The sequence below is a fragment of the Chenopodium quinoa genome, unplaced genomic scaffold (genome assembly GCF_001683475.1).
Source record: "Chenopodium quinoa cultivar QQ74 unplaced genomic scaffold, ASM168347v1, whole genome shotgun sequence".
Lineage (NCBI taxonomy): Eukaryota > Viridiplantae > Streptophyta > Magnoliopsida > Caryophyllales > Amaranthaceae > Chenopodium > Chenopodium quinoa.
The window spans coordinates 2,784,319-2,802,966 of record NW_018743691.1 but is presented as its reverse complement, the minus strand read 5'-3'; the positions used below and the strand labels follow the sequence as shown (position 1 = coordinate 2,802,966).

The 18,648-nt window shown below is 36.3% G+C and overlaps 3 protein-coding genes across 3 annotated transcripts; 2 read left to right on the top strand and 1 right to left on the bottom strand.

Annotated features, from left to right (window-relative positions):
• Nucleotides 1–7,822: 7,822 nt before the first annotated feature.
• On the top strand, nt 7,823–11,249 carry LOC110683758 (pentatricopeptide repeat-containing protein At4g39952, mitochondrial-like). Its single transcript, XM_021860160.1, has 2 exons — nt 7,823–10,320; nt 10,415–11,249. Exon 1 carries the CDS (start codon nt 7,835–7,837, stop codon nt 10,172–10,174), a length of 2,340 nt encoding a protein of 779 aa, XP_021715852.1. The 5' UTR covers nt 7,823–7,834; the 3' UTR covers nt 10,175–10,320; nt 10,415–11,249.
• Nucleotides 11,250–11,393: 144 nt separating this feature from the next.
• Nucleotides 11,394–17,055, bottom strand: LOC110683759 (YTH domain-containing family protein 2-like). The gene is made up of 9 exons (XM_021860161.1): nt 16,508–17,055; nt 15,287–15,390; nt 14,993–15,170; nt 14,713–14,786; nt 14,371–14,614; nt 14,104–14,276; nt 13,275–13,823; nt 12,448–12,660; nt 11,394–12,119 (listed from the first exon to the last, which is right to left on the bottom strand). The coding sequence occupies exons 2-9, from the start codon at nt 15,296–15,298 to the stop codon at nt 11,832–11,834; spliced, it is 1,731 nt and encodes a 576-aa protein (XP_021715853.1). The 5' UTR covers nt 15,299–15,390; nt 16,508–17,055; the 3' UTR covers nt 11,394–11,831.
• An 824-nt stretch (nt 17,056–17,879) lies between these two features.
• On the top strand, nt 17,880–18,398 carry LOC110683877. Its single transcript, XM_021860284.1, has one exon. The coding sequence runs from the start codon at nt 17,880–17,882 to the stop codon at nt 18,396–18,398; it is 519 nt and encodes a 172-aa protein (XP_021715976.1).
• Nucleotides 18,399–18,648: the final 250 nt, after the last annotated feature.

The window sequence follows — 18,648 nt, the reverse complement described above, 5'->3', positions numbered from 1 at the left end:
CGTGTCTTGAGGCCTTGAAATAATGGTACAATATAATGGGTTTCTCAATGGTCCTCTTATATTCTGACTCCATGAATTTGGTCAGTTTATTACGAAATGACATAAATGAGATAAGCGTCTTCAAGACTATGCACGCATGAACTTAAGAAGCTAGTATAGGTTGGGTTTCAATGCTATAATATTGTCAAGGTAGAAAGGGAACATGTGCAAAGGGCACATCTCTTGCGAATGATAGTAGCAATAGTTTAATTAGGTTTTCTTTTTCTTTGTAATTTATTTGTGTTAATGATGATGTCAAAAAATATTAAAATTAAACATTCTTTCAAAAAACACCCGCTTTCTCTATCCCTCACTTCCTCTTATGCTCTAGGGTTTAATATTATTTTGGCAATTAAGCTGAAAATAGTCTACATTCTTCAGAAATTGGTCTATTTTTGACCCATTTCTTTGCAATTTCAATAAATCTATACGTCAAGTGTAGATGTAGTAATCCCCCTATGGTGGACTTGTTGGTTGTTGCCTTGTTGGTGTAGTTGTTTGTTCCTCGTAGAAATTTATTGTGGTTTAAGGCTTATAAAAAAAACCTATCTTTTTCTACCTTACAATAAGGAAAATTTCACATTTACTACCAGGCAAAGCACCCTAACTCACAATTGCTACCCCTTTAATTTTTTATTTTATATTACTAACACAAAAAAAAAAAAAAAAAAAAAAAACTAACTGTTAAAATAATTACCACTTAACAGATTCTGTTAAAGAATCGTTAGTGGGGCCTACACCATTAACTACCTCCATCTAACTCCCTCTCTCACCCCGTAACTATCTTCTCCCTTTCTCTCTCTTCTCCCATTTATTTTACTGAACCTCCATAATTGACCAAGTATAAGTTTTTTTTTGCCCTTTTTTTCTTTACGCATCTTTCTCTCTCTTTCACTTGGTCGATTTGTTTCTCTCTCTATCTTACCTTAAGATCTAGGGTTTGAGTGCGTGTACGAATTTGATTGAAGGGGTAGGTCCACCTGGGAGCATCGTCATCTTCCTTGCTAAAGTGGAAGCTTGAAGAATCTGCTGACAGCAATTGACAAGTAACAACCCTTTTTCGTACTTGTAGTGGTCCAACAAAGAATCACTGGTGGTCAATTTGCAATAAAATACTGTTAGTGTGGGCAATTTAGACAAAATTGTTGTTTAAGTAAACCCTAGATTTCTGCGCTTAGGTAATAAAATTATTAACTAATTGTGTAATTAATTAATCATGTGTGGGTATACAATCATGTTTTATGACGTGTTTGTTTTACATTGTCAGTTTGTGCTCTGTGATGGTTGAATTTAAAATTGATTTTTGTATGGTTTACTTGATTTAATTGTAGAAAAATATGGATGGTGAGGATGATACTATTGACATTAAGCTTAGGCTATTTGGAGGGTTTGTGGAGAAGGAGCGTAGGGGGAAGAAGTATTTGGTTTATGAAGGTGGGTTTGTTCATTGGAAGTATGATGTTCCAGTGTCATATGTGAGGAGTGTGATGTACTTAAGCTTTCTGTGTAATGAAGGGTTAATAGCTTTGGGGTGGGAGGCTCCTGAGATTTATATCTTGTGGTATAAGGAGAGGGGAAAGACTTAGGTAAATGGGAAGAAAAGGATTGACAATGATGATGATGATGTTATGGGCTTCTTAGAGTCCAAACACAGTGCAGAGCATGTGGAGTTGTTTCAAACTGTGGGGCTGCAAGAGTGGGACAGGTATCACCCTCCTGAGGTTATTTTGGATAACCCACCCACATCCAACCAGTCTGTATCAGGATCACAGCCACCCCATTCAAATCCAAATAACCCAAAACCAAATGGTAATGGATCTCAAACTTCTAATTCACACCCATCTCAGCCCATACCATCTCAAACTTATCAGCTTACTAAAATAGAAGCTAATCCTGCATCTACAAACACCCCAAAACCAAATAAAGCCCATGTGGATAGGAGGAGCCCAAGGAGTGTTCAGCCTGTTGAGAGTTATCCACCTACAGCTGAAAGTAACCTAGCTACAACTAAGAGTAAGCCACCTTCAGCATCTTTACCTAGAATAAAACTAAAGCCTAGGAAACCCATTTAGTCTGTGTGTAGGAGAAGCCCTAGGTTTACTAAAGATTTTGGAAAGGGGGAGGGTGAGCGTGTTGTCAGGGAGAAGGTAGAGAGTGTGAGTGGTGTTAAAGAGAAGAGAAAGGGTGTAGCTGATGAACAAACTGAACAGAGAGAGGTCAAAGAGAAGAGGAAGTCTGTGAGAAAGTGTACAAAGAGGCTGTTCAAAGATGATGATTCTGGATCAGAATCTGGATCATCTTCTACAGAGCTGAGTGACTTGGATATTGAGTGGAAGGTAGGTGAAGAAGATTTGGCAGTTAGTGATGAGGAAGAGGAACAGTGGCATATGCAGATAAGAAGGGGTATATTAGGTGAGGTGGAGAAGAGTTTGCAGATTGTAGAAGGTGGTGACAGTTCCAAGAAAGTTGTTGAGCATAAGGTAAAGCAGCTTGGAAAGGACATTGGTTGCACAAATCTTCAGCTGCAGAGGAGGAGGGAAGTGACTCAGATGAACTTAGGAGTCTTAATGGGTCAGATGAAGAAGAAGACTCAAGCCCATGGTTTAGGGAAGACACTGAAAAAGGAGTTGTTCTTTTGGATAGGCAGAAGTTTACAAGCAGTTTTGTGCTTAGAAGAGCACTGAGGACCCATGCTATAGAGAACAGGTATGAATTTTATTACCTGCACAATGGTGGTAAGAGGATCACCATTTTTTATGCATAGAGATGCAACTGTGAGTGGAATTCTAAGAGGAGCAACTTGCCTCAATGCAAGTGTGGTGATGAAGTGAAGAAGTGTGAGTTTAAGGTGTCTGCAAGGAGACTTTATAATAGCAGTGCTTGGCAAATAAAGGAGCTGAGGTTAAAGCACAGGTGTATGATATCTAGAATGAATGCATGTATTTCAGCTGAATATTTGGTAGAGAGGTATGTTGAAGAGTGGAGGAGCAATCCCACTTGGAAAATCAAGACATTTAGAGCTAGGGTGCTAAGTGATTTAGGAATACACATTGGGTATTCACTGGCTTAACTAGCAAGAGCCAGAGCAAAGTTCATGATTTATGGCTCTGCAGCAGAGCAATTTGTAAGGATTTGGGATTTTGACAAGGTCGTGCTAAAGTATAATCCAGGAAGTGGGGTGTATGTGGTGGTTGAGGGAGTAGACAGACCAGAACCCCCTCTATTCATGAGGGTGTACATGTGTTTGGCTGCATTGAAGAATGGTTTTAATAAAGGTTGTAGGCCTCTCATTGGCCTAGACGGCTGTCATTTGAGAGGGGCCTATCCTGGTCAAATACTTATTGCAGTTGGCAAGGAAAGGAATAATCAAATTTTCCCCTTTGCATGGGCAACAATGGAGGTAGAGAACAAAGACACTTGGTGCTGGTTCATACAGTGTCTGTAGAAGGACATTGGAGATTGCACAAAAGGCTTGGGACTGACATTTATGAGTGATAGACAAAAGGTTTGACTTTCTGTCAGTTTAGTTCTTTTTTTTTAACAGCTGTATTTCTAACAGTTGACTTGTTTCTTTGACTTTTACATTTAGGGATTACTTGAAGCCTTTGATGAATTAGTCCCAAATGCTGAGAAGAGATTCTGTGTCAGGCATATTTGGGCTAATTTTAAGCTCCAATTCACTGGATCTACCTTCAAGGAATTGTTTTGGAATGCAGCAAGGGAAACCACTTTGGTAAGCTTATAATTACATCTTGACTTGTGTTCTGTCATCCATTGTGCACTGTTTTCTATCATTGTAAGTGTTCTGTGTTGTGTTAGAGTGTATGCCTTGCTTTGTTCTGTGTGAGTAGGTCTCTTATCACAGTCTATTTGTTTGTGATATAGTTTGACTTTGAGGTTACAATGGAGTCCATTAAGTTCTTATCAGAAGATGCATATGAGTACTTAGCAAATATATCACCATCACATTGGTCAAGACATGCATTTTCTGATTGGTGTAAGTCCAACATGCTGCTAAACAATCTTTGTGAAACTTTCAATGCTGTTATAAAAGATGCAAGAGATAAGCCCATTCTCATTCAGATGGAGTGGATGAGGTGTTACATGATGAAGAGGAACTGTGAAAAGTGGGAGGCAGTTCAAAAAATGGAAGGAAAGAACATGCCTTATGTGAGTTAGGTTTTTGGGAGGATTAAAAGGGCTGCTAGATATTGCATTGTCCAATTGTCTAGAGGGGATAACTATGAAGTTGAATTGAATGGGGATAAGGTGGTGGTTGACCTGAAGATGAAGTCATGCTCTTGTTATCACTGGCAGCTTACAGGCATACCATATTGTATACATACTTATGCTTGTATACTTGACAAAAGGGTGGATCCAGATGACTATGTGGATGCTTACTATAGTAGGGCAGCCTATATTCTTGCATACCAAGATGCAATCAACCCTATGCCAGGCCCTAAGCATTGGGAGAAGATAGACTTGAGACAACCACTCCCACATGCAGTAAGGGTAATGCCTGGGAGGCCTCAATCAAAGAAGAGAAAGCTGGAAAAGGGAGAAGGAGGACCAGGCAGCAAAGAGGCACAACCAAAGGGCCCAAAGTTCAAAAAAAGGTGCAGAAAACTGTGGTATCCTGGGTCATTATGCCAAGAGTTGTGGATCTGCACCTAAAAACGAAGCCCCAGTAACCTCTGAGCCAAAGGTGTCATCCAAGCCTGTCCTCAACATACCATGGCTGCAGGAACAAAGGAGAAATAAAGCTCAAAGGGCTGCTGCTAATGTAAGCAGATTTCCCTGTTTCTTTTTGTTTTAATATAGTGAAGTTTGTGTCCTGTATTCAAGTTTTATGTTTGTGTGCTTTGAATGTTTACAGAGTGGAGCTACTGGTAACAAGACATTTCCACAAGAACAACAGAAGCAGCAAGGTCAAAGCTCCTAGCCTGTTACTTGCAGCCAAAATACTCAAACCTCAACAACAGCACCAGCAACAAGGTCAAAGGCAAAGGGAAAGAACAAAGTTGGTTGATATTTCTGTTTCAGTGCCTTGTAACCTTAAACTTTAGTATTAGTCAATTAGCAAAACTGTTTGTATTTTACTGTCTGTAAGAATTGGAATTTCATGCTTTCAATCTGCAACCTTTTGTGACTAATACAGTACTTAACTATGCAATGGTGAAAAATGATGTTTATTGTCTTATAAAAGTAGTGTTTTTCATTAATACTTGAAGAGTTTACAATTTTAAAATGTCCACTTCATTAGAGTAGACTAACCTACTAACATAATACTAGAAACCAAATAACATAACACTACACTGAAGCTACTAAGATAGAACCTACATTAACCTAAGCTTTCTTAAGCACAACTAACAACCCTACCATCATCAAAACACAACAACTGACAACACCCACAACAACACAGCCAAACCCACCATTGTTCTGCACCCCTTGCTTAGAGTATCTCTTCCTATCACCACTAAGAGCTTTTCACTTCAGTTTGAGGTTCTCATTCTCAGTGAGCAAGCACCTTCTCTGGCCACTAAGATCCTCAACTTCTCTTTGCAATGAGCTTAACTCATCCTTCATCAGTTTTTTGTCAAGGATCAATTGGTTGATCATATCCCTTTGCCAATCAGTCCCATCTTCTTCATCAAGCCACTCAAAGCTCTTGAAGCCCCTTGTTTCTGTTTTGGGATCATAAAACTTGCATGTCAATAACTTCCTGCCCGGATTCTCTCTAGTCCATGAGGTTAGCCTAACCATGGGAATGCCACAGTCACATTTCTTGTATTTTGAGGGTGAACACCTAACCAAAGCCATAATTCCCCACAAATACACAAATTTAAGAAATCATTACAACATTACATACTTTAATAACCCAACAACACTTTCAATTTCATGATTATCACAGCCCACAAAAAACCCCCAATTAAAAATTAGACTCAAGAACCTTAATTTCTTTTCCACAAATTTACTACAAATTAAGCCACTGCAATTCGATTTTAGCCAAAACATCATTCCTATGTACTGTACTAATTACTTAAGTAATTGAGAATTTAATTGTAGATTACTTACCTAAATTGTTCGATTAAACCAAAGTACTAACCTTTTTCCCTTCGCAATTCTTTGCTATAAAACTCACCAATCACCAATTAACCACACTCATTGATTTCGCTTTTAATTTTTTGATAGAATTTGTGTTTCACTTTGATGAATTTGTGTTTTAATATCATCCAATTGATAGCAGAGCAATTCCAAGCAAAGCAACGAATGAAATTGTATTTAAATGGGAAGAATTGGGATGTAGCCATTGGAGTGGACCCCACTTAACAGAAACAGTAACAGAGTTACTCAAGTGGTAGTTATTTTAGCAGTTAGTGTTTTTCTGTGGTACTAATATAAAATAAAAAATTAAAGAGGTAGGAAATGTGAGTTGGGGTGCTTTACCTGGTAGTAAATGTGAAATTTTCCCTGCAATAATTGATTTGTTAGTAAAGAATCACGTGGGATCATAAAGGCTGTCAAATTTTCATAAATATTCAAATTAATTAATCAGATGAAGTTCATTCTCTTAGGCACAAAGAATCGTTAGACTGTCTCTTTAAAATGACTCGTTTTGCGTGTAATAAAATATATCGATTTGTGTGTCATTATTTTTAAGCAGAGTTAAGTCATTTATGTTAATTTTTTGCTTACTACGAGCTCAATTTGGACCCTTAAAGACCAAAATGACCCCTTAAACTTTAATAGAATATTTTTCGGCACGCAAATCGAAAAATATAAATTTAATTCACCAGCTCTACGCGAGAATGGTGTCCGGAAAACTCACTAAAGGTATGATTTGCACCTAAGTCATTAGTTTGTGGTGTTTTGGCTACTGCGAAAGTACAAGGTGTTGGATGCACCCAAGCTATAGTTTAGAATGTTAGTGTCAATTTTGCCTTAAATATATGCAAAATTATATTAGTAGAAATTATGAAAATAGATTAATATTTAATTTGAAAATATCGTAGAGATTAATTCAACAACATATTTGTATTTATATATCTATATTATTTATTTATTTAAATGAATTACTTGGATCTTTACACTCTTTGATCACTTTACCTTTGACTTAAACCCTATTCTTTTGGATTTCTCTACAGAACTTTTTAGTTCAGTTCAAGTCTTTTATATTTGTTTACCTATTTAACTACAGTATTTGATTTTATGGTAACCATTAATTTTACTAATAATGGTAAAATCTATAAATGTTTATATCATATTGATTACGAGTATTTTCGTCTTTTAATCGATTGAATGATATCCATCAAATTTAATTTATCTATCCTCTTTAACTCTCCTACTTTGTTTTTTCCCTTCAATCTTTCCCTATCTTGTTTCTCCCCTTAAGAAAAAAATCTTATAAAGGAAAAATATATCTTATTTTTCTTCCGAAAAAAATTCATAGTTGGGATGTTGATGAACTATTATATTTTCGCCATGAAAATCGAGAAAATATGTTATTTTTATTAATTTAAATAAATGATTAAAATGAATCAATTATACCGTCATGACAAGTGTCATAGTTAAACCTTCATGTTATTTGGTGAATTTTGAAAACTTTCCTGCCACTCGGTGAATTATTAAAGTGATCGTGACAGTTGGTGAATTTTGAAAACCTTCATGTTATTCGGTAAATTATTAAAGCGATTAGTGACATTTGGTAATATAGTTAGTTTAATTAAACCTTACAAGTATACTAGGCCTACATGAATACATGATCAAAATCATTAAACAATTTTCTGATTTTCCCATGCTCAAATTCAACCCAAATTTCCTGTTTAGGCGATTCTTCCACACTTACCTTCAACCTTCCACGACTTCTCAACTAACCAACTACATAAATCTTCGTCTGGATTCCTTTCTCTCTCATCACTCCTTACCCTTGAAATTTCTCCTCCCATTTCACTCAATCATCATTGTTTCTGGGAATTACAACAATGTGTTCATCGCATCAAAACTCATTTCTCGCTATGCTTCTCTTTCCAAACCCGATTTATCCTCCAAAGTCTTTGATTCAGTTCGTTGTAAAGACCCTTTTCTCTGGAATTCAATCATCAAATCGCATTTTTCCTGTGGGAATTATGAAAAAGCGCTTGGATTTTTTCTGGGTATGCGATTTTCTGACACCCCACTTAATAATTTTACAATTCCAATGGTTGTTAGTGTTTGTGCTGAGTTATTTGCGTTAGATTATGGGGTTATGATTCATGGGTTGGTTGTGAAATATGGTGTTTTTGGTGGGAATTCTGCTGTTGGGTCTTCGTTTGTGTATTTTTACTCAAAATGTGGTTATATGAAAGATGCATATAAAGTGTTCGATGAAATGCCTGTCAGAGATGTTGTTGCTTGGACTGCGCTTATAGTTGGTTATTTACAGAATGGTGAGAGTCACAAGGGTTTGGAGTGTCTTTGTATGATGCATAATGTAGTTGAGGATTGTGTAAAGCCTAATTATAGAACCCTTGGAGGAGGGTTTCAAGCATGTGGAAACATAGGGGCTTTAACAGAAGGGAAATGCTTGCACGCGTTAGCGATAAAGATTGGATATGGGTTATGCCATGATGTTCAATCATCGCTTTTGTCCATGTATTCGAAATGGGGAACCATTGGAGAATCTTGCCATTTGTTTTATGAAATTAAAGATAAGGATCTTATCTGTTGGACATCGATTATTGCTGCTTATTCTAGACTGGAGTGTGTAACTGAATGCTTAGGCTTCTTTTGGCAAATGCTAGGTAGTGGAATATATCCGGATGAAATTGTTATCAGCTGTGTGCTTTCATCATTAGGTGATTCGAGTTGGGTCAGTGAAGGGATGGCATTTCATGGACTGATAATGAAGAGAAATTATGTAAGGGGTCAAGTTGTCCACAGGGCATTAATATCAATGTACTGTAGATTTGGAATGTTTGACAGTGCAGAACAAATCTTTGATACACTACGTCAAAAGAATCCAGAGACTTGGAACTTGATGGTGTTTGAGTATGGGAAAGGAGGCCTTTGGAAAAATTGTGTGAATCTTTTCCAAGAAATGATACATCAAAGGTTTGAATGTGATTCCAATAGTCTAATCTCTGTTATTTCTTCGTGTTTACAGTTGGGAACAATTCATCTTGGAAAATCTATACATTGCTATGTCATTAAATCTCTGCTTGATGATGATGTTTCAGTTTCCAATTCACTTATAGATATGTATGGAAAATGTGGCAAGTTAACCATTGCAAAAACCATCTTTGGAAGGATGCAAAGGGATATCGTAACATGGAATACATTGATTTATGCCTGTGCTTTCAAGGGAGAGTTGGCTCAGGCATTAGCACTATTTGACCAGATGATGTTTGAAGGATCAAATCCAAGCACAGCTACTTTAGTCACTGTGCTGTCGGCTTGCTCACGTTTAGCATCTTTAGAGAAGGGAATGAAGATTCACAACTACATCAGAGAAATGGGTGTTGAGTTAAATATCTCACTTGCAACAGCATTAGTTGACATGTATGGGAAATGTGGGCAGCTTGGGAAGGCTAGAGATCTTTTCAATTCCATGAATGATAAAGATGCTATTGCTTGGAATGTGATGATATCTTGTTATGGCATTTATGGAGATGCTAGATCTGCAATCGAGGTCTTCAAACAGATGGAAAAATCCAGTGTTAGACCAAATGAATTGACCTTTCTTGGTGTTTTGTTGGCTTGCAGTCATGCAGGGTTTACTGAAGAGGGAAGATATTACTTCCGTAAAATGCATGATTACTTTGTGATACCAACTTTAAAGCACTATGCTTGTATAGTAGATCTTCTCGGGAAGTCAGGAAATCTGAAGGAGGCTGAAGATATAGTTATGTCGATGCCTATTACACCAGATGGCGGTCTTTGGGGGACCTTGTTAAGTGCTTGTAAAATTCACAATGAAGTAGAGATTGGATTAAGGATTGTTAAGCATGCTATCAAGGCTGATCCTGAAAATGATGGATATTATATAACTATGTCAAATTTATTGGATTCCAATGGAAAATGGGAGGAGGCGGAGATGTATAGGCAACTGATGAAGAATAAGGGAGTGAGCAAAAGACTTGGTTGGAGCTCATCGTGATCACTGGAGTAATCAGTCTATTATGTGCATTTGAGGTATCTGCAAACTGCGAAGAGGCCAAACACCAAAGAGTTGTCATGGAATGATCTGCTTGTGCCTTTGCTGGAGCTCTTTCATGCAAAATGGCCGATGTTTACAGGCTTGTGGTAATCTGTCGTCTTTTTATCTTTTTTGCGTTATTTTTCCTTCTGTTTAAGTCCATATGATTTATGTATGTCAATGTCTTCTTTTTCTTGGCAGATTGATGGCTAATCAAGCATTGCTGTGAAGACAGAATATAAAGCACTTCAAATTCTGAAAGCAATATTTTAAGTCATTGTTGTGAATGCGCAGTTTCTAGTTTCTGCTCCCTAGTCATCCCAACCCATCAAGAAAAGCTGTTCAACTTCAGACTTCCTGGTTGGGAAAAGATTCAAACTAGTGATATCTATGTCGCTTCATGGTTTGCACAAATTGCACCAATGGGCTGAATAAGTCTCATAATTTATTAACTAGGACATAATTTCAGAAATAAATATTTAGCATTTATGAGTAAATTAGAATAAAGCAGTCTCCTGCATGGCAAATCAATTTGCAACAAAATCATGTTTAAAGCAAAAAAGGACATCTGCGTATGATGGGCATGAAAATTGAGATCATGCAACATTCAACAAAGACAGATTTCTGCTTCGGGTTACAAGAAAGTCGAGAATGACAAAGAGGGAGTTGTTCAGCAGTGGCAAAACCAATTGGTATGTGATTACGTACGAGTAACTTTGATACATCACAGCGGTGTTGAGCAATCACATAGTCATGTTAACTATTTTTCATCTGTACTCGTATGTATTGTGTTTTGATATCATAAGGTGTGTGAACTGTGAAGTCATGAGGCCTAAGGTTTCAACAAAGGTGATAACTCAAATGTACTGCACAAAACTGAAAATTTCTCATTTATATCTCCTGTACTTTTATACAACAGCAAAACGAAATTTAAGAAACAATAGTCATGAACTAATAAGAGGTGTTTGAATGATCCGCTGCAAAAGATACTGCAAATATCAAAGTCATAACATGCCGAAAATTACTATAAAAAAAAGAAGAAAAAAAAATCTTACTTATAACAAAGATGTACTAAGAGTAAGAAGTATCAACCAATCAATGCTGTTGCAGATATGTTTTATTAATTTGACTCCCAAAAAAATACTGGGCAATTACATAATTCCTTAAAAGTAACTCACTATTAAAGGGAAATTGACCTAAGCTGTGAAATCCACTTAGTAGAAAGGATAACAGAATGAAAATTATATATTTTTTTAAAAAAGGGGAAAACGAAATCGAAAACAGCTTCTTCTTTTTTAGTATGGGACTAAAATTACACCTTGAAAAAGAGCCAGGCATGTCGTACAACACTCCTGCCACAACCACAGCAGATACCTGAACCTGCCTGGCTCATGTACATTCAATATGAAAGGATTTAAAAGTCAAAAAAGATTGGAGGAAAGAGGTGAAAAAAAAAGAAGTAACGAAAGGAATCCAGTATGAGGAATCCATGTATCCCAGACAATGAAGAAAAGGATCTTTTAACCTTTCTGAGAAGAAGACATTTCAGGGTATAACATGAAAAAGGGCCTAAAATCAGTTTTCAGAGAACATGACAGGTGCTGATGCGCACAACTAACTACACCTTACTGCTTTGCTGGATGCTGCTGCTCTTCTCAGTTGTCACTACATCTTTACAATTCTCATCTAAATGCAGAGCTTGATCTAATTTGTCAGATATATTATTCAAAACCTCATCAGGAAGAGATTCAGAAACACTGGGCTTAGATTTAACTTGCTGTCGATTCTTCCTTTCCTGCAATACCTTCTCCCGTTCATCATAAAATTCAAAATCATCAAGAATGGATGTTTGGGCATCATATTCCTTGAAAATTTTCAGCATCTCAATGCCTTGTTCAAGTTTCACCTACAAAATAACAAAACAAGCAGGAAAAGTCAACAACTGTATGCAATAACCTAGTACAGATCATGATGTAAACAAGAGTGCAGTGGGAACAAGAAGCCAACACTGGCAGAAGTCTAACTCAGCAATTACTTGAAGGAAACTAAAAAAATATAGGATAAAAACAAAGCAAATTCTAAAACCACATTAAGCAATGCTGTCTATCACCCCACCCTCCCCAATATCAGTTGATTCAGTTCCTCCCAATCCCAAAAGAACGCACATAAAAAGGCCTTGCAAGAAAAGAAATGGGAACAAAACATATACAAGTATTGACAAATAAAACTAATACCTCCTGAGAGTCTCGGCTATGTGTAACAGGCTTGTTATCATTATTTTCTAGCAAAATGTGCCGAAATTTGATATTAGGTATGTCCTTAATTATATGCCAACGAACTGCAAACTGCCCAGTCCATCTATCTTGCTGCCAGTAATCTGCATTTTTCTCGAAATCCACTTGTCCGGTCATTTGTGCTACTCCACAAAATTGGCTACTGGCATTAACCTATACAACAAACATTAAAGAATCTTCAGGTCCAATAAAATTGCATGAGATACAATAGCTTAAACACGTAATAAGAACGACAGCATACATGTTGCCATTGTTTAATCATTCTATGAAGAAAAAACAAGTAGACACAATGATGCAGCCATTATAACATTCTAACAAATTCAACCCCCATAATTGAGGTAGGTGTATCCAACTCAACATAGCAGTGTAAAAAAAAAAAAAACACTCAATGAAACATTCTACAAGCACGTCTCCAATATTACAATACTTCAGCAATCAAATTACATATTACTGCCCAGTTACGATTGTGTCTGAACTAGCATTGACATTACATCCGTCAATGAACATTGGGAGCATACATTCCTCATGCAACATAAGGTATACACAACCGGAATACACAAAACCTTTAAACTACCCATTAGTGAGGCACTGGAAGTTAACATATCAGTGGGCCAAAGGGAAAGACAGTATAACCAAGAAGATCATTTGAACAAGTCTAAAAATGAAAAGCATGTCTAATTTAAGCATCTCCAGTCCCTGTCACACAGCAGAAATTAAAATATTAAAAGAGCTCAAAATGCATTTACTAGCCGTCAAGGAAAACCTACCGAAAACAAAAGGAAAATAGGACAGTTGCTTTTCTCCTTTGCTTCCTGATAAGCAGCGTCTAACTTTCTATTGCCATGAGGCGTACTTGCCCAAACACCATATTTAATGCTTCTATGGATATTGTCTTCACTAAAAGACTTAATTATAAAGAATTTTGCATTCTCATACTCTGTTGGAAAATCTGCACTATTGTAAGAAGCGAGATTCACTCCAGAAGCAGAAGCACCACTTTTAGCAATGCCAGTCAATGAGTTATTTTCTGAAGCAGCATCAGCACCAGGCAATGAGCCATTTCCGACAGTCCCCTTTCCTTTTCCCTTTGATGCCCTTGGTCCTCTATTGCGATCACCTGAGATGGCAAACATTGAATCCTGCTCCCTTTGATTCCGTGCCTTCTCAAAGCTATAACGATTCCGGTTACTAAATCCTGACTGAGAATTAGGTATGGCACTGTAATTTGAGTTCTGAAACGATCCATCATAGTGATATGGTCCACCAACATAATCTGATACCAATCCATAGCCAGGATATGGTCTCTGTTGAGTCATCTGCATTTGAAAGGTAAGCAATGAGGAGGAAAGTTAATATGAATGGCTATCAACACTCAGCAAGCCATGTAGTTCTTAGATTAAAGAATAAAAGAAAATCTAAATCTGTGTTTTTTACCAAACACGATAACCCCAGAATTACTTTTATTACCAAAGAGACAACTCCAGAGTTAATAAGCAACTATTGGCATAACTAAATGAAACATAATAAGCACCTGACCTAGGTTTTAATTATCCCAGTAGAGACAACAAAAGTAATATTAAAAAGAAGGCCTCCAACCTGTCCAACTGTAGGGTCAAACGAACCAAGAGCAGCAGAGTACGCAGTTGAATTTAAGGTTCTCCACCCAACATCTGTGGAATTTGAAGGACTTGACAAAGGTTCACCAGATCCATACATCCCATGCAAGTTGTAATAACCATGGTTATGCAAAGCATTCATGGACATGTGTCCTGTGAAAGAAAAAAAATACAGCTGTCAACACAAACAAATTCCTTTTTTATGTGACAAAAGAAGCGACTAGCAATAAGACCATTATGACAATACCTTTTTGATTAACCATCTCAGCATGAGAAACTGGGATTGGTGCTGACATATGTGGCATTGAGCTGCCAACTTGCTGGGGATAATATTGGGGAGAAACAGGAATTTGTTGTGGTGAATAAAGCTGATTATCAACCATTATCTGAGGCACAGGCGTACTGGCAGGTGAGTACTGTCCATATGCCATCTGGGAATTGAAGCCATAAGGAGAGTGCAATCCAAGAGAAGAATTGTCACCATAAATGACCTGAGTAAGATGGAAAAGAAACGGCATGGAATACAGTCAAATCAATTTTATTCTAAACGCAAGCACAAGAAGGAAATAGATCAGCAATAAAGCCTCACCGGAGGTACAACATGCAACCCCTCACCAGCATACTGCGTATATCCACTCCAACTGCCAGCACCACTGTCATATCCTGAATGAAAGCAAAAGTTAATGTGCATGCCTTTTCCAAAAAAAAAAAAAAAAAAAAAAAAAAAAACCTATCTGACACAAGTGAGTCTTCAAGAGCTCTTCACAGTTAAAGCAAAACAAAACTCACTAAGCCATATGTTATCGGCCAAAAATGAACTATTGCTATAACAAAACAGTTAACACAGGAAAAGGAAATGAAAAACTAACCTCCATAAAAGTAAGTTTGTTCAAGAGATCCATAGTTGTTTGGTGGGTAGCTTGTATTATTATCTACAGCTGCATCTGAAGCCCTTGGAGGATCACTGGCATTTCTTGAAGGCCCTGTGATGGCTGCATCCGCAGAAGGATTGGTAGAAACGTTCCTTTCATCTTTGGGTGAAAGTGGCTGATAATAGATTACAAAATGAAGTGCTAAAGGGATATAGTTACCAAACAAATATAATAAAAAAATCAAAAAAAAAAAAAAAACTTTAAACAAAGAAAAAAAAAAAAATTTGCTACCTGATTCATCATGTTATCTTCTTTAAAAAGCTTATCTACTGCAGTACAATGGTGATTACTTTAAAAAATCATCAAGAAGATCTAATCACAGCACAGTTTATTTCCTGCAGAATAACAATGACTAAATTCAGAAGAGTGTAAATGATTTTAAAAAATGTGGAACACGAGTACATGACACATTAAATCCCAATATATAAAAACAGAAATTAATTATAGTGAAGGGAAAATGTTACTGTAAACAATCTTTTAATGTGTTTGGCACAATCAAGCACATCAAAATCAAAATCAAAAGTTGTTTTTTCTTTGCGTCTTGTTATTTTAAAGGCAAACTCATCATTAATATCAGCTTTATCGGAAAGAAACATTGACCGGGAAGAGAAGGAAACATAAGTGCAATTACAAACACCCAACAACAGGACTTGCAAAGCATGCTCTATGAGGGGAAAAAAAATCAGCAAAACTTTTGTGCTAACAAATCTCAATAATTCAAGTTCATTTAAAATGAAAGACATATCCTTATTTTATGTTTTAAACTAACTAACTAACCAAACCCTCAAATCATGTCAAACTACATTTTTCAATAAAACTTCAAAAATTCATTATACTGTCCACAGTTGACTCTTGATGATACATTATCAATAGTAAAGCATCCCTACTTAGTACTTATCCTATTCAATAAACCCTTAAAATTTCACAGAAATAACACATCAAGCAGACTAAACCACATTCATAGATAGAACTTCAAGTTCGAGTTTGCATTACAATATATATAGCTCAATGTTGAAGATATTAATCCACAACTTTGAGTTTGAATTACAATCTATAGCTTCAATGCAGTCAACACTACAGCAGACAGCAAATTAATAATACTGAGCTATATATAAAAAATTCCCAATATCTCAACCCTCCAATGAACTCACAAAATCATAAATTCTTGATTTTTAAAACCCATTTATACCACATTTTTCCAAATCAATGAAACAGTAACCCACAAAAAATACAAAGATTCTTCTTACAAAACCAAATCATATTCAAATTTACAATTGCAATATTAATTTCAAAACAAGCTCGCAGATTCGGGATCAAATCAATACCAAATTACAACAATTCAATTCAGCCTCAACAAACAAACCACAAACAATCATAATCCCAATCCAAAAACTCTCAATAACAAGAAATCAAATCAAAAAACAAAAATTAGGGTTTATAATCAAACTTTACCTTATGCTGAGATTTGCATCCGCCATCAATTCGTTACAAACAAAGCCGTACAATGAAGCGCGAAACCCACAAATCCAAAAACAACCCTCGAAAAACTCCAAAGATAAAAAAAAAATCCCAAAAAAAAGCAAGAATTATACAAAATCAAACCCCTAATAATTTGGATCAAGAAAAAAAAAACTCGTCCCTTTTTCCAGCAAAACGAATTGAATCTCGAATAAGATTGAGAGATGAATCAAGAAGAGAGAGAAGAGGGAAACGAAATCGAAATTAGGGTTTAAACCGGGAAAAATCGACGTTGACGATGATCGGCGAAAATTTTGGGTGGTCGCAAAATGTGTATGTTTGGTTGTTTTGTTGGAGTCTACTACTTTGTTACGAAGTAATTGTAGCAAGTAGAGAGAGAAACAGGAGAAGAGTAGAGAGAGAAAGTAAGAGAGAGAGAGAGATATCAACTGTATTTTTACGGTTTTTTTAAGAAAAACAAACATTATTTTGGGCCTCTTCTTGTTTCGGCCCACACTTTTACACGTCTATCCCACCTTGTTTGTTTTGTTTTTATTTTTAAGACTATTTTAGTTTCCGTGCGATAGATTTTAAGCTAACACATTGTTGAGACTAGTATGTGTCTGTGGTAATACACGGGTTATATCTATTAATGGGATTTAAAAAAAAAAACATACAAAAACAAAAAGAAAACACTAACTAAAAAGAAAAGAAAATGCTTTCAAAAAAAAAAAAAAAAAAAAATTGTGACGTATATTTTTTTTTGGCTAAATTAGAAAATAACACCTGTTAAAAGACCTAATTTTGTTTTTAACACCTTAAGATTTCGAAGTTTAATTATAACACCTGTTAAAAAATAAAAATTTTGCTTTCACCACCTAAATTGGAACAACGTTAGAGGATCTGTTAGCTGGGCCCACAATAACGGCTATTTTTTCCAAACTGCTTTATATAGTTACGACATCCTTCACTAATGTAGAATTGTTGAGCTGATTACACAAAATTGCTTCACATTTTGCGAATTCGACTAACAAATTGGCGAAATTGTTTGATTTTACCATCATTGTTTGGGGGACGTAGATATCAAATCAGGTAATTGCGTCAATAGCACTTTAGAAACCCTAATTTATCTTTCAAAAATAAGGCGTAAATTAATCTATATGTTGTTGACTTAAATGCATAATTCAGGTCGCATCTGGCAATAGTCATGTAATTCGTAAATAGTTAGGGTTCATTGTGTGTTAATTGTGCTGTAATTTGCGAGAAAATGAAATTAGGGTTCATTGTAGAAATAATTTGGGGGTTTTGATTTGTAGGAGTGATTGTTTAATTCCCTTGGTTCAATTGTATTTTTTTCATAGTACGAATGGTTTTGCTTATTATGGATGGCAAATTGGTGCAGGAAATGTCTTCTACAAGTTTCTCACCTTCAAAGGAGAAGAAGTGCAAATGTGGTGTTCCCTTTGCAAAGCTTACCAGTTGGACAAGGGAGAACCCTGGTCGTAAGTTCAGAACATGCAAGTTCTACGATCCTGTAACTGAGAGCAGAGGTTGTAAAGCATTTGAATGGGTGGATGAACAAGATGGGACAGCCTGGCAAACAGAGGTGATCAACAATTTGTTGTTAGATAAGAAACTGTTGAAGGGGGAAATTAGTGATTACAAGAGGGAAGTTGATGATCTTGGTGGACAGTTGAGGTGTTTGCTGAATGAAGTGGACATGCTGAAAATGAAATGCAAGGCTTTAAACTCTGACAGGAACAAGATGAACAGAGAGATGCATGGAAGGAATGCTAGATCAGATCACTCTGTTCTTAGTCTTGCTGTTGGGATTAGTTTGGTCATATTAGTGATCCTTCTTATTAGGGGGTTTGTAATGCATTAAGTATAACTTGTAATGCTAGTAATTGCATGAAACAGTAATATGGTAATGTAATGATTTATAAGTGGCAGTGAACCACTATTGCAAGCAAACTAATGTACACAATTATGAAAGCAATGAATTAAGTAAGTACCTAAGTAATTGATATTGCATTTAAGTTGTTGATCAAATTTGTTGTTGCAGTGCCTAACAAAATTGGCTGGTAAAGCCTTAAAGCAAAGTATTAATTTAACAAAACAGGATCCTTGTCCTA

Coding starts and splice junctions, on each gene's coding strand:
- LOC110683758 (XM_021860160.1), top strand. CDS start 7,835: ATGCTCAAATTCAACCCAAATTTCCTGTTTAGGCGATTCTTCCACACT.
- LOC110683759 (XM_021860161.1), bottom strand. Junction 14,615..14,712: donor GGTTGCATGTTGTACCTCCG/GTGAGGCTTTAT, acceptor CATCTTACTCAG/GTCATTTATGGTGACAATTC. Junction 12,661..13,274: donor CTATTTTCCTTTTGTTTTCG/GTAGGTTTTCCT, acceptor TTTGTTGTATAG/GTTAATGCCAGTAGCCAATT.
- LOC110683877 (XM_021860284.1), top strand. CDS start 17,880: ATGGTTTTGCTTATTATGGATGGCAAATTGGTGCAGGAAATGTCTTCT.